At 38.7% G+C, this 15,259-nt stretch overlaps 1 protein-coding gene across 1 annotated transcript in view; it reads left to right on the forward strand.

Moving 5' to 3' along the window:
* PRTG (protogenin) overlaps positions 1 to 15,259 on the forward strand; it is a 71,512-nt gene that overhangs the window by 20,201 nt on the left and 36,052 nt on the right. Inside the window, 6 exon segments of the mRNA XM_066559048.1 lie at positions 7,709 to 7,853; positions 8,827 to 8,960; positions 9,256 to 9,393; positions 10,503 to 10,661; positions 11,238 to 11,397; positions 12,023 to 12,270. Coding sequence (XP_066415145.1) covers positions 7,709 to 7,853; positions 8,827 to 8,960; positions 9,256 to 9,393; positions 10,503 to 10,661; positions 11,238 to 11,397; positions 12,023 to 12,270 — 984 coding nt within the window.

Here is a 15,259-nt window from a genome sequence, read left to right on the forward strand (position 1 = left end):
TCTTCAGTACCAGAAGAGTAGTGGGTAGTTTTTGAATGGGCAATTTAAAAATTTTTGGTTTTTTAAGCAGAGACACTGGACATGCTGTATAGAGACTTTAATGCACAAAGAAACAGTTTTGCTTTGTATTTTGTAAATATAAATTTTGTGTGTGAGGCTAATGATTTCTGTTCTCCCTTGTCAGAGGTTGGGAGGAGTTCCTGGTGATCTGCATCTCAGTTTGGAATTCATTGACTCTAAACACTGCACTTCTTACATATCTGTGCAGGTTGGCAAGAATATGAGAGAGGAATGGAAAAATGAGAACATAGCTTTGTTTCTTACTTTTCCACTACTTTCTTTGTTGCATTTCTCTCTCATTGTTTAGTTTAGTGTGGAAGTAAGTATGTGGTAGGCTTGGAGTAACTGTTTTTGCAAGAAGGTGACCAGAAGTTTTAGCAGAGCAGTTTCCCAAATTGTCTGGCACTATGTTGGAGGCAAACTGCCATAAGCTGTGCAAAGGAGTTCAGCCTTTAGCTGAGCAGTCAGGGCCTTGGAGAAGATTTGTCCAGAGCTGAAGTAATGGATGGAGAATAGCAGAAAGGGCAGATGGCCCAAATCCTTACTCATCACCTCATCCTGGGATCTTCTTGGTATTTATCAGTGAAAGCTTTCTTTAATTGCCCCTATGTGCAGAACATTTTCTGGTCCCTCCAAAACTCAGAATGTGATTTTGAAAGGGTTTTGCAGGCTAATGCCTTAGAAAAATTTGCTTCTTAGATACAAGAGTACTGTTCTGTGAACTGAAATGTGAGGAGCACATGGTGTGAAGGATCAGTCTTGTCTAAAGGGAATGTCAATTTTCGGAATGTCAATTTTCAGAATGTCAATTTTCATGGCCAGACCTGGCTCATATTGTGTCTTTCACGCTGTAGAAATGAGGTTTCTAATCTTGTTAGCTTTCTGCAGTATTTGGAAAAAAAAAAAAATTTAAAAAATTAAAATTATTATTGTTTAGGTTTGTGTTTTCAGGAACCCAAGTTCTAGTGCTAAGCTAGCGGCTCATAAGAATGCAGTTCTGTAATTTTCCAGAGCATCAGAATGATTGCTGTAGAATATCACTGTGTTCTGTACAAGCTGTATTCTGATCCAACTACTCTGAAATGTTAAAATGCCTGCTAGGAGATTCTAAACGGCAAATGGTTAAAACAATTGTGGGATAGAGAGATTATTAGGTTTCCCATATCAATTATTGATAGTGTCAAATCAATGTGGCAGTTTCAGTCTCATTTAACCTCCCTGTTATTTAATTGTGAGGTAATAGTTTGAGTCTGGACTCCTTTTTTAATGCAATTCTGAACCATCATCCCTAAAATTGCTGCTACAGTGTTCATACTAAAGGGAAGGATTTTATTCCTCAGATTTGGTATCAGTAATCAATCTGTTTCTTGATTTGCTCTCTCATTTTTCTTCCTTCAGATATTTCTCTTTTGTTACATAATGTCTGATTTGGGTGTCATTTTCCCCCCCACACTTTTTATGTGTAATCTCTCTATTTCCCAGGAAAGTTATTTTCTTTTTCATATTGAGAAATTACATGTCATAGTCATGGCAAATCAATGTGTTTCTGTCATGTTGCCTTAGGTCTGTCTGTCCTGCCTTCTTCCTAAGAGTGAGTTTGTAGTAAGCAGCTTCAAAGAACAAAGGAAAGGCAGGAATTAAAACTAAAATAGGAAGCTGGGAAACAAACCAGCAAGGTAAAATGAATGCCCTTTAGCAGGATGACCACATTTCCAGGCAGTTTGTGTGCATACTGATTTTAAAGTCATGTCTGACCGTTTAGTGTTAGTACCTCATTAAAATCCAGGGATTAATAGCAGCAATCTCCTTGTTGCACATTAAAAGGATTTAGTTTAATTTGGGATTAGAGGGTACAAGGTGCCATTCTAGCAAAGCTTTTCCCAAGATACCAGTGAGGTGAAGGGAGATAGCTTAAAGACTCTGTTTTTTCTAACTATTGCAGTTATGCTGCACACACACACGTATGGATTTTAAAACTGTGGTGAACTGGTTCACTAATCCTTTAAAATGTATGCTACCTTTGGAAGTGAAATTGTCTGGAAAAGCTTGTTTGAAGTGCAAGGACAGGCAGTTGGAGTTGGAAAAGCACTGAAGGTGTGGTGTGGCCTGGGTTACTTCAAGGACATTAAAATCTGTGGGTCCTGGTGTTGGAGATTCCATCTGTAATCAAGACTTCCCTGTGCTTTAGATAAGGATAAGGTGCAGGATTCTGCTTTCCTCTCCTGCAGCTACACAGGGCTTGGAACAGGATGGGTCATTATTCTCCTCCCCTTTTCCCTCCTACAGGTGTTTCTCAGCATGCAAGTGAGAGAACAACAATCCTGAGAGCCTTAAGTTATAGCTGAGAAAAGGCCTATGAGCACTATGGTCCCCTCCCTGGTTTTAGATTTTTGGGAGAAGGAGGGAACAGTTGTTTAGTTGTTTTTTTACTATCAGTTGCTTTTTGTTAGGCTAGCACAACTCATTAACATAGCAATGTGTGATAGCATTTACTGCCAATGATTATTAATACAGAGAAAGTAGGATACAGTTTGAAAATTCTTGTGTAATAAATTAAACACCTAATATAGCATTCTCCAGAAATTTCATTGAGTTCTTAACATGTGGGCAGTGATATCAGCAGCCTGTATGATTTATCTGATTATTTATTTTTTAGTGCCACCTGATTTTTTTTTTTTTAAAAACAACTTATTTTGTTCTAATTAAGTTTAAGTATTAGGCTTTCAGCATGGTTTGTTTATTAATTAAAACCAAGTATATTAAACTCAAGTTTTAGCCAATAGGAGCACAAAACCATGCAATTTCAAAATACCTCTTTCAAATCCAGGGTTATAGAAAAAGTGTATTTTAGTTAAGCTTATTTTTCCAACCATTTTGGCAGAAACCAAAAATATAGCTGACTTTGGTGAAAAAGCCACACTTTGCATTTTATCAGAAGAGTTAAATCTCTGGTAATTTATAAGAATGCCATTACCAGTATGTTGTTTGAATTACAGTGTTTTATTACAGAATGGACTGACACTTTTCCTTTGTGCCTGAAAGGGCCAAATGTGTTCTGGATGATATCACTTCCTCTTACACACGGAGTCAGTTCCATCTCAGCTCAGTTGTTTGCCTTAAATAATGGCCATTAGAGGAGGGAGATGTGCAGACAATGAGTGAGATAAAGTCTTTGCAGATGCAGTTGCATCTCTTGTTTGCCTGCTCCATGCCAATACATTTCCATTCAGCAGCCTCACCTGAACTTCCCTTGCTGGAGCTAAAACCTCTTCTTGCTTTTTCTGGTCTTACAAATATACAAAGAAATATTTGGGAAAACAGGGAGCAATGACTCTCATTAATCAGTAAGACTATCACCTCTATCTTGAGATTCCTTTCCCAGAGCTAGTCAGATCCCAGCTCTTTTAATCTTTCCTTACAGGTCAGGTTCTTTTTCTCCTGAAATCTCTTACTTTTATGCCTCACATTTTAAAAACAGTAATTCTAGGTCGAACAACACTTGATTAAAGTTTTAAAGGGTAAGTGTAAGTAATCGCTCTACTTGTGGAGCACATACAGGATGCCCTTTTCCCTTACAGTTATGAAAATCTTTACCCATATTGCTGTATTTCTGTGACATTCACCTCTGAACTGTATGTAATGAGTAGAACTTGGACTCCAAAAAACTTAATTTTTGCTAGCATCTCTTGGGAAACTCAGGGAAGATTCACCCATTGTATCACTTGATGACAGCCCCAGCTCTGTGTACTCCACATGCTTGTTCAGAAATGAGGAGGAGGGCTGTGTGTCTGCAGTCTTGCCAAGTGTCTGGATCTGTCAGTATATACTCATATAAAGTTTATTCCAAACCCAGATCCAGACCAAAGTGTGCCATTTGAGCACCAAATCATTGGAAATGTGTGTCTATATAGCCAAGAGGCACGACAGGATGCCTTTCATAATCTCTTCTAAGCCTCATTCCTAGAGAGTCTCATTCCAGAGAAACTGCAAAACTTCAAGAAAATATGTGCAAATTGGCTTTGGTGTTACATTACAATACACACGTGTATTTGTTGGATTTTTCAACTCTGTCAGAGAGAGTACATCACAAAAACTAGATCAAGAACACAAGAGTTGTCATGTGTTTCCCTGAAATCTATTTCTTTGGGAAAAGCCATAGCTTCTCTTTAACCTACAAGTGTATTTTTCTCAAATGAAATCTCTTCACCAGAGAGTTAAAAAAAGTGGGAAGATTCTTGGTTTCACTTGAAGGGTTAGGGCTACTGTGAAATTCTCAATAGCATTAACAGATGCCTTGTACAAATGGCATTAATGGCATTATGCACTTTTGTCCTTTCCACCTGAGCAGTTCATCTCTCTGAGTGGCCATTATCTCTTCAGAAACACTAAAGCCTCACCATCAGGTACAGTTTCTCAATATTTAGTGCATTCTGGTTACTTGAAAACAGCTACTGTTTCAGTTCTGGGGTTATCTTTCATTCTTACAGGTTTTTTATTTCACAGTTGCAGTCCAGTCTTGGGCTAGAGTCAGCTGTGATGAAACAGTAATCAACATGTAGGTTGTTGGAATTTCTTTTGCCTCTTAGGAAAGCTCATTCAGTAAATGAGTTCATAATGGCATGAAGTGAAGTGTGTAAGCAGAAAGTGCAGTGTGTAAGGGAACAGGTCACTGGATTGGTGTTGTAGCAAGCTTCAGGACTTCATTTCAGGAGGGAATGAAGTGGGTGTGTGTTGTGCTTCTTTTTTGCTGGTTTATTTGGTCTCTTTCTTTTCATAATTAAACTCAGTGTGGACTGCTGCTGCATACAAACAGACAGAAGGTGTGAGCCATGAGTTCCTTAAGTTTGACTTCTTCATACCTTAATGGTTAAATCTGTAAACCTGCTTTATGTACACAGAGAGTTTTTACATGATGCAGGATAGTCTATCCTGCATCCATCCAGGAGAGTCAATCCATGTGCATCAGCAGCAGTTCTCCAATACTTCATCAGCGTGTCACAGAAAGCATCATTTGGGTTTGAACCTGTGGATATTTGCCTCAATGGTAAATGAAGGAACTCATACCTGAACTGAAGTCTGATTTCTCTCTGCATAGATAACATTGATGGCATAAATCACACAGTTCTGCCTGGTAAAGATCTTCATTCTCAGAAGTCACTGTGCAAACACATGCACCTATCACATAAATTTCAGGAATTTATACAAGTAAATACAGTTTCTAGTCTAGTTATTGTCTTCTGCTTCTGTTTGATATCTTGCAAGTTAAGAAGGGTGAGAGCATCAGCTTCTCGGAGTAGCATTAATCATTTTCTTTTGGCTATAAATCTAGGAACAAAATGATTAAATAGACTGGAGAAGTGGGGGGGAAACTCAAATAAAAAGGCACTTACATTTATTGCATTGCAGGGTTGTTTTTGGGAGCAGGGTATGTCTCTTGAGACTTTGTTTCTTATCCATTTTATAGAGCTCTGGCCTCTTAACAGTGCTGCTTTAATGACTTTTCTTGGGTTCTGAGCTGGAATCAGTGCTTGCCAGGAAAACAAGCCTGTTACAAAGAGGTCAGATTTCACGAGACAGCAATAGACCTGTAAAAACAGATTTTACTGGAACAAATAAAGTCAGAATCAAGAAGAAACCCGAGATGTACATAAAGAAAGATACAGAGGGAGCAAGTATTGAGCTAAACTGATAAATAAACAATGTATGAACTTAGATAAGAGGTAAGCGAGGATTTTGTTTCTAAAATCTCCATTTAGTGGCATTATTAAGTTTTTTTAAGATTTTGTGCAGTTCTTCATAGTTGTGACTTTTGCTGTCTTTAAAGATGAATTTTCAGGGAAAAGACATTGTTCCTGCTCAGGTGGAAAAGGTTCTTTCCATATCAGCTTCACCTAACAACTTGCACTGGACTTTCTATACAGTGTAGAACCTGTTCTTGCCTGCTATTGTAATTATGGCATTTTGTGGTCTGTGAAATAGTAATTGCCCTCAGTTTGCTTTGTAGTTCTGCAGAGCGTCACTTCTGTCTTTAATCTACAGCTGTAATGTACTAAGTGCATGGAAGTAAATAATTATTTTTGTACACATAAAGGAAAACCTATATTGTGTTTCATTTGTCTCACTGTGTCTCTAAGTAACTGTACCAATATAAGAAAATTTTAGGTAATTTATTGTTCCAAGGGAGATGAAACTTTTAAAGCTGTGAAAGAGCTTTGCTTCAGCAAAGCCTGTATGATTACCTTTCTGCTTTGTTGCAACGACCCTTTTTAATGCCACTGGCTGTGGTGCAGCTGTGCTACAGAATGACTCTGAAACTCACATTGCATTGGTTTGGATTGTTCCTATCATTTATGCCTTTATTACATTCCTAGAGATTCTATTTTGAAATGTGACCAGACCTGTCTAATTTGCTGCATCAGTAAATAAATGAAGAATGCAAAGCATTGTATTTTCTGTTAAGAAAGAAAATCTGTTAAGAATGGCACTAGGTTATCATTATATAATATTATTATATTATTCTGAATCCAGGTGAACACACATTTGTGTAGGGAGAAATTAGAACAAAGAAGAAGGGAAGAAAGTAACACAAGCTTGGATTCCTTTTCATTAATAACCAAGTAAACAGAGAAATTATTTAAACACAAATCTTGAATATTAAGATCTTGAATATTAATATCTATTGCAACCATGTTTCTGGATCATTTATACAGGAGTAGAAATTTAATTGGAGTCTGATTTTTTAAAAAACCAAAGAAGTACCATTAGGTTTACAGAGATTGTTCCCTCTGCAGTTACAGGGGGTGGAAATGTGTGAAATTATTTGTGTTGACTTATCCAGAAGGAGTTGCTTCTGAAGAATTGTTCTGTTAGTTGTTCTGTAAGTAGCAGTAAATAAGCAATTAATTAGCAGGTTTTGTATTACTTTCCCTTGTTTTTGAGCAAGGAAATCTTAACAACTGATCAATTTCTTAGCTATTAGCTGCAGAGTATCTATTGATCTGCCACTTCAGTTGGCTCAGTATTGTGAACTCCTCAAGCTGTAGATGCTCAAAACATTGGTGCTCTGTGCATCAGATGTTAGCTTGGTGACTTCTCAGACTGTTGGGATAAAAGTGTTCTCACCTGCTTAAACTTATTTTGTGACTTTTTTTTATTTATTTTGATTTCTTTTTCTTACCACACATGAACTTGTACAACTTTGCAAATGCTTTGTTCTGTTAAAGTGAGTCAGGAACCAAAAGTTGTTTTGGAAATTTCCTATTGCAGTCAAATTTTTCAGGCTGTCCCAAACTAGTTGAATTGACTTGAACTTTGTTAATCTAATAATTGATACGGTTTCCAGCTGCATGCCAGTCAATTTGTATGCTTAATTCTATTTGAGCGTGTCATATTTATTTTCATTGAAACATTTTTTTACTGAATTAGGTTAAAGCAAAGTTATTTTAAGTAAACCTTCAACCAGTGAAAACAGGCTATTGAGCTAAGTTGACAAGGCACTTAGATCCATCTTTCTTTGCATACAGAAGTAAAAGGGCTATGTGAAGTATTCCTGGGTATTTTTACAAGTTGATCTATGAACTAGAGTTTGATTTAACCAGGATTTTTTTCTCACTTTAGTCACTTAAAAGTGATGTTCTCTTGTTTTTAGCCATTTCTGCATTTGAAGTCCAGCCACTTTCAACTGAAGTCCAAGAAGGTGGAGTAGCTCGATTTGCCTGTAAAATAACAGCAAACCCTCCTGCAACTGTGACATGGGAAGTGAATAGAACAACTTTACCCTTAGTCATGGACAGGTATGTAGGGTTACACATTTTAGAATGTATTTTATTCTTTGCTATCATTTTGATCCTGCTACAAGAAGAAAATCTGGATACTTGCAATGCCATTACATTAAAAAGGTTCCATGTCAGCTATTGAAATAGCTGGTTGTAGATATATTGCTAATTAATTTTAAATAGGTGTTATGAGTGCAGGCCAGAGTCACCCACTGTTATCTGCACAGCAATCACTGATCTTTGAATTCTTATTGGTGAATTTTGTGTGAAGTCATCCTCAGGAGCAGGCATTGCAGTGGGGAATGGAATGGGGGAACTTTGGCTCTGGGAGTGGCTTGAACTAGGGATTGCTTTCACTGAAAAATTGATGCTGAACTTGTTTTCTTTAGAGGGATAATAAAGAATTATATATACAGAAAATTGAGTTAAAACACTTGAAATCAGGGAAATTCTATGCAAGGGGATCTTCTAATGAACTGACGAACTTGAAGAATACAGTCTGCTCTCTGCTAGATTATTTTCCATATCCTGTGCTTTTTGACTTGTAACTCCATTTGAAGGAGTCTAAGATACCCTGCGTGCAAAGGAAGGAAAAAAAGAGAAGCTAAACATTGAAACCTTAGGTGGGTTTCTGGGAACTGTACACCAGTTATACCCATATATCAGAAACTGCTGTAAAAAATCAGCCAACCTGAACAGTATGAATGTAGCAGCAGGCTAAAGAAGGCTGGGATGGTTGATTCTGAGGGTGTGAAATATCTGCTTGTTGAAAGTAAATTCCTCTGCTCTCATTGTGGTGCTGAGGGGAATTTTGCCTGTAGTTCAGAAAGGCAGGAAGGTGAGTCATGTATTGGGAATGTTTTTGAGTCTCCAGCCTGCTGTTCCCGGGTCAGTGTAGCAATGGCTGTTTGTTAATCAAGGAGTTAATTCCACGACCGTGTTCACTGGCTGAATGTTTATCTACATTTCTTATTTTTGGTTTCTGTGGCAGGATAACTGCTCTGCCTACAGGAGTGCTTCAGATCTATGGTGTTGAGCAGAAGGATGCTGGGAATTACCGATGTGTTGCCACAACTGCAGCCAATAGACGTAAGAGCACCGAGGCAGTGCTGAGTGTTATCCCAGGTATTTACCACATGAGATTTCCTTTCAGTGGCACCATCTTCTTTTTCTTATACTATAGCAAAAACACTTAAAAGCCTTGAAAAGCTGTAGGTGAACCACTTGTCCAAAGAATTTTGCTTGCTTTTATCTTGTGCTAAAATATTGTTCAATGTAAGTTTCCCCAGTTGCTGAAATAAAGCTTTGGTGTAAGTGTAACTCGCAACGTCCCTAAAAAAACCTGTTTTATTTCATACTTAATTGAGTTTTTGTTCAACTGTGCTCACTTTTTATCTTTTTTTTTTTAATCTCTGCAAAGCCTCAGACTTGAAGCCTTTTCACAAGCCATCTATAATAGCTGGTCCTCAAAACATTACAGCATCTCTTCATCAAACTGTCATACTGGAGTGTGTAGCCACAGGGAATCCAAAGCCAATCATCTCCTGGAGCCGGTTAGGTAGGTCTTAAAATTACAGCATGCGACCTTCAACCTGTGGAGAGGAAGTAAAACTGGAAAGAAAGGATTTGAGCAATTAGGTTTCTGTTCTGAGGCTTTGTGCAGTATGTAACCATTAGTAGGTTAAGGTAGGAGGAGTGAGGCACTTTCAGTTCTGTGCTTCAGTGCTGCTGTCAAAAAGCCCTGAGGTTTTCTGAAGCTTTGAACTTCTGCTGTCAGTCTGCACTGCCCTGGGCACAGGGTGGGCACGGGGACAGACAGGGTGGTGACTGGAGTAGAACTGGGCTTGGGGGCAGGTTGGGATGGCTGCATCCATGAAACAGACCTGTAAGAATTCCTTCCACTCTTCTTCTTAGAAGCCCTGTGAGAATGTGGTTTGCACCTTGTGCTGATGGGCCATTTGGACTATGAATAGATAAACCCAGGACAGTCAGCTTGGAAGGGGAGAAGAGGGAATGCAGTAAGAATAATAACCTTGAGCAGTGCATCACATTTTTTTCATGAAAGCTACTTTCTGTTTTCATTCCAACTTGTACCTAAATGTGGAAGTCAGGACTGTATGTGTAGAAGCAAACCATGAAAATTTTCCCTTCATTTTTATTTCTCAAAGTGTAAGAAAGAAATGTATCTTTCCTGGTTGATACAGTGGCTCTTACAGACAAACAAGTAGGAAAAAAGTTTGCATTGTAGTCATAGAGCATTTGGTGTGAAAGTAGGAGAAAGTACATGATGCTTAAATGTGTTAGTTTTATCTGCAGCCTAATTCAGGAGATGGTTGATCACTGTTGGTAAAGATGATGTGGATGTTGGTAGTGATGAACTGAATCATAGTGCTAGGCAGGTGGGAGGCTAACTTCAACTGAGGTGGTAAATTCCTGATATAAACCACTTAAGAAGTGGTGAGGCCCAGCCATCTGAATGGTCAGGTAGCTAGTGAAGAGCACAGTAAATGCAAAATGGAAACTTCTGAAAGCTCAGCTGTGATTTCCTTTGCATTTTTTGACTTTCATATAGTCTAATCTAAACCAGCACTGCATAGACAGCCCAATTTAGTTCAGTTATTTAGATGAACAGCCCTGTAACCCACTTGGTGCTGCTCTCTCCCACAGACCACAAGTCCATCGATGTGTTCCACACGCGGGTCCTGGGGAACGGGAACCTGCTGATCTCGGACGTGCGGGTGCAGCACTCTGGGGTCTACGTCTGCCGCGCCACCATCCCCGGCACGCGCAACTTCACCGTGGCCATGGCCACCCTCACCGTGCTGGGTGAGCCCCTCCCCTTTGCAGCGTGAACACCCTGTGTCTGTCCTCCTGAGCCCTGCTGGGTGCTGGGCTGATGGCTTATCTCAAACATCATGTGCCAGGGCTGTAGGGAGGCTGCAGAGATTGAACGGATCACAGAACTGTGGCTGCGTTCTTCTGGCTGTTGGCTTAGATGGGAAGTGTCAGATACTCCAGATTTGAGTTGTGAACTGGCACTTGGAGATAGCCAGGTGCAATGTTTGCTCTGGGAAGGCTTTCAACACAGAAAAGGACCCTGTAACCACGTAGAAATATGTAATGTGTATCTATGAGAGAACAGTACGTATATTCTGGAGTTTGAATTGTTTGTATCCATAAATGCATGAACAAAAACACTATCTGTGCAGATAGGGTATCTTTAAACAAATGTGCTTTGTTTACAAGGAATGTGCTTTCTGCTTGTGTATATGTGTGTTTGAGTGGCTTGACAAAAGAGGTTTTTATTTGGAAAACTAATTATTATTATTGTTATGACTGTCTTTGCATTTGTAGGGGCTTGATTTTATTAACTATTTTTTCCCTCTTGTAACTTATCTGTAGCTCCACCTTCATTTGTGGAATGGCCAGAAAGCTTAACAAGACCTAGAGCTGGTACTGCTCGTTTTGCTTGTCAAGCAGAAGGAAATCCTGCCCCCAAAATTTCATGGTTGAAAAATGGAAGGAGAATACACTCCAATGGTAGAATAAAAATGTACAACAGGTAAGATTGCAACTGCTGTAGGAGAGCTGTGCTAGTGATGTGCTACCAAAAGATGACATTACAGTAGACAATCAAGATAGAACTCAAGTCAACCTGAAATGGGGCATTAAATGTAGTGATGGATGCACATTAGTCAACACTGAAAATCAGTAAGGCTTATTATATCAGACACATATATATATATATATATATATAAAAATTATGGCAGGGAGGGTGGGCAGGACTGAACTGAAGAGTTTCACCACAGAGTTACTTTGGATTTACAGAGTAGCAGAATCTTGCTACTACTTCTGTTGAATGAGCAGTTTATATTAAAGAGTTGGTTAAGGAGTTACAAGCTTAAGGGTCTGCTTTGTGCAGAGGCAGGGAATAGATGTGCAGTTTTGTTTTCACTGTGCCTGGCTTTGCAGGCACAAGCAGAAACATGGCAGGTTTTGCATAATGCTTCAAGGTGCTAAATTTCACTGCTGAGCATCCATTTGTAATAGAAGAATTTGTGGCATGTAAGTCAGTTATATTAAACTTAGGAAGCAGAGGCAAACATAACTTGTTTCACTTATGTGGAGCTAAGTTTATCCAAGATGTGAGCTTCTTTTCCACCTCTTTTTCTTCCTTTTGGATGCAGTAAATTGGTGATTAACCAGATAATTCCTGAAGATGATGCCATTTACCAGTGCATGGCTGAGAACAGCCAGGGCTCCATTCTGTCCAGGGCCAGGCTGACAGTGGTGATGTCAGAGGACAGGCCCAGTGCTCCTTACAACGTCCACGCTGAAACCATGTCCAGCTCAGCAATCCTGCTGGCCTGGGAGAGGCCACTCTACAACTCAGACAAAGTGATTGCATACTCTGTGCATTACATGAAAGCTGAAGGTAAGCAGTTTGATTTCAATGCCATCTCATGATTTGAATGTGACAAGAGCCTGAATGTCCTTGCAAAGATTGTCAGATGTGAATGGTTCATATTCAGGGCTGCATCAGAGCATTCCAGTATATCAAGGCATACTGCAATCAACAGGGGGAAAAGTGCTTTTCCTACATCATCTCATTTTGGCACTGAGTGTTCTTCCAAGTTACCTGTGTCCGATGGCTTCAGTGAGCAGATCCTGAAGTTAGGACAGGACCTTGGAAGCTGGTCCCTCTGTAGTGCTCTCTGGATTTCCATGTGTCCTCAGCAGCAATTTCTGCCTTTCCTCTTTAGTGTGTACATGACAGGGAAGAACAGAACCTGCAGCAGAGTCCTGGAGGCTTACAGAGCTGATCTTCTCACCACAGACTGCTCTTCTGTCTAGATCCCCAGATTCTTGTGACTTTACTGGCTTTCATATATTTTGGAGTAGAATAGTTGATACTTTGTCTTCACTACCCTCTCTTAAAAGGAATATTGTCCAAATGTAAAATCGACTCTTCTCTCACCCCTTGGTCTCCTGTAAAGAGAAAAGTCTATTCAAATGCTGGAGGGCCATGAGTGGCTTATCCCAGTCTCTGATATGATATACAAGTTCCTATATAGAATGGAATGGGTAGTTGGAATAAAAATGAGTAACTAGACACTTTAAAATGCCTTAATATTATGTAATTTCTTTGAGTTAAGATAATTTAAGGTGGTAGGAAACAGCCAGTTTTCAAAAGCAGAAGGTGATGACTTAATGACTTGAAAAACTGTTAGTGCATGGCTTCAAGTAAGGTGCATTGCAGCCCCGTTTTCTTGGAGTGATTTCTTTTTCCACTGCTATTCATTCAAGGACAGGACTGCAGATGCTCAGCCCTGTGTGGAATACCAGCCTGCCATCTGCTAAGCAGAGGACAGGAAGGACAGCTTAATTACTCTAATGCTGATGCAGGAATAGCCACTTTTGCTTTTGCAAGTGGGATATTTCAGGACACAGGAGAATTTTGTCTGAAGGAAGGAAGGAAGGAAAGAGTTTTAAAAGATAATGAGAACAAGAGGTGTGGGAAATTACCCCCTACTCTTTCAGTCACTGAGGTATTGTGCTCACAATCCCCTTTTAGAGCTAATATGAATAAAGTCACACTGGATAATTTATCTGGATAATTGTGGAGAGCAGAGACCAGATAACTTCAAAGAAACTGGGAAAGTGTCCTTAGGGAAGTTTGTGCAGGAAATAATCTTGCAGAGTAGTGAAAGGAGGTATCTTCTGGAATATGTTTTTTGCAAAATAATTTTGCAGTCCCTGCCTTATTTGCTTGCTTTTCCAAAGGTTATATTTTGTGAAATGAGATTATAGCTTGTCTTGGTGTAAAATACAAAACAAACTTCAAACAAAAGCAAGAAGTCAACCAGAAACCTCTGATTTATTTGAATGTACTTTCCCAAATACCATTTTTTAATCTTTCCTGACTTGTGGTATTTATTTTATTTAATATAATGTTGTTGTGCATCCTTTCACATTAGTGAAAAAATCCACACAAGGAGAGTGGAGAGGACTGTGTAAAGAGGAGTAATTACAGTGATGGGATTCAAAATGTAGGTGATCTGCATGTAATTTTGCAACATGATTGCACAGTATCAGAAATCTGCATCAGAACTTAAACATTGCTTTTGTCTTATTTTATAGAAAAATGTTGAACTTCAAGGGCTAGTGGACTGCACTTCTATAAAAATAACTTTCTAAGTGATAGAGTGGTAGCTTGTAAACCTGTCTGAGGATCTTGCTCTCATATTAGAGGCATTATTGAAAGTCTAGAAAATACCTTTTGAAAAATTATCACATCAACCATCTCTCTAATGTAAATTTAGAAACAACTACATTTAAATAGATGAAAATTAAATATTAAGGAAAATGTTTTGATGAAATTCACACTGTACCAGGTCAATTCTAACATAGACTGTTGACATTGTCAGCATCTCTCTGCTCTCTCGTAGAATTCTAGATAATTATCTATTAATGTATATATTATATATGAATGTATTGCTTTCATTATTCCTTTCAGCTTGTCTTTCCCCATTCTGCCCTCACACCCTGTTTCTGACCATAATGAAGGTTAAAAATTATCTCAGATATGTCTGATCTGAGTAGGTTTTATCTTTGCTTGAAGCTTCTTATGAACATAAATGTATAAACAAAAAAGTTATGGATGTATTGCTCTCTTGTTTTAGTTAGGAACCTCCTTTGCAAGTGTGAGGAAAGAACATAGTATTGCCAAAGGAAAGCAATGTTTGCCAAGTCTCCTGGGTTTTACTGTTTATGATTCCATAAACTTTAAACAGAAAGCAAAACTGGATAATGCATGAATTGTATGCAGTTTTAAAGAGGTTTTTTTTATAGGTATCACAGTGTGGTAGGTGCTTTGAATACAAAAGATGCCATCACTTATTGTTACATTTCACAACTCACATATTCTGATGTTTCACTGTAAAAACAAGTTCAGGTTCTCTTCCCTATATAAAAAAGTTAGTGTTTTAATCAAGCTAGTTGAAAAAACTAACAGGTGTGGGTTTTGTGTGTTTGTTTTTTGTTTCTTTTAGCAGAATATTTTACATTCAAATTGGGGTCATAGTAGCAAGAAGAATAAGGGTCTGATGAGCGTGCATGTTGGAGTGTGTTAATTCCTTGTTAGTGATTTAGAAAAGGCACAAAGGGGACACTGATTGTGGTGGAAGGCAAGCCTTGTTCTCTATTATGGCTGTTTCATTAGGGCCTCTGCATGAGGCCCAGCAATCCATTCAATGAGAGAACAAGTCCTTTTAATTTGAGCTCAAGGATCTTGTTTAGCAGGTCAGAAATCGTGCCTTGCAATTCCTAATTAACAAGTCATTAACTAGTCTGTTGTGAGATGCTCGTAATCTTGTCTAATTAAAATGCTATCAAGTTAATTCATAAATGTGGGAAAACTTAAT

The sequence above is a fragment of the Molothrus aeneus genome, chromosome 13 (assembly GCF_037042795.1).
Source record: "Molothrus aeneus isolate 106 chromosome 13, BPBGC_Maene_1.0, whole genome shotgun sequence".
Lineage (NCBI taxonomy): Eukaryota > Metazoa > Chordata > Aves > Passeriformes > Icteridae > Molothrus > Molothrus aeneus.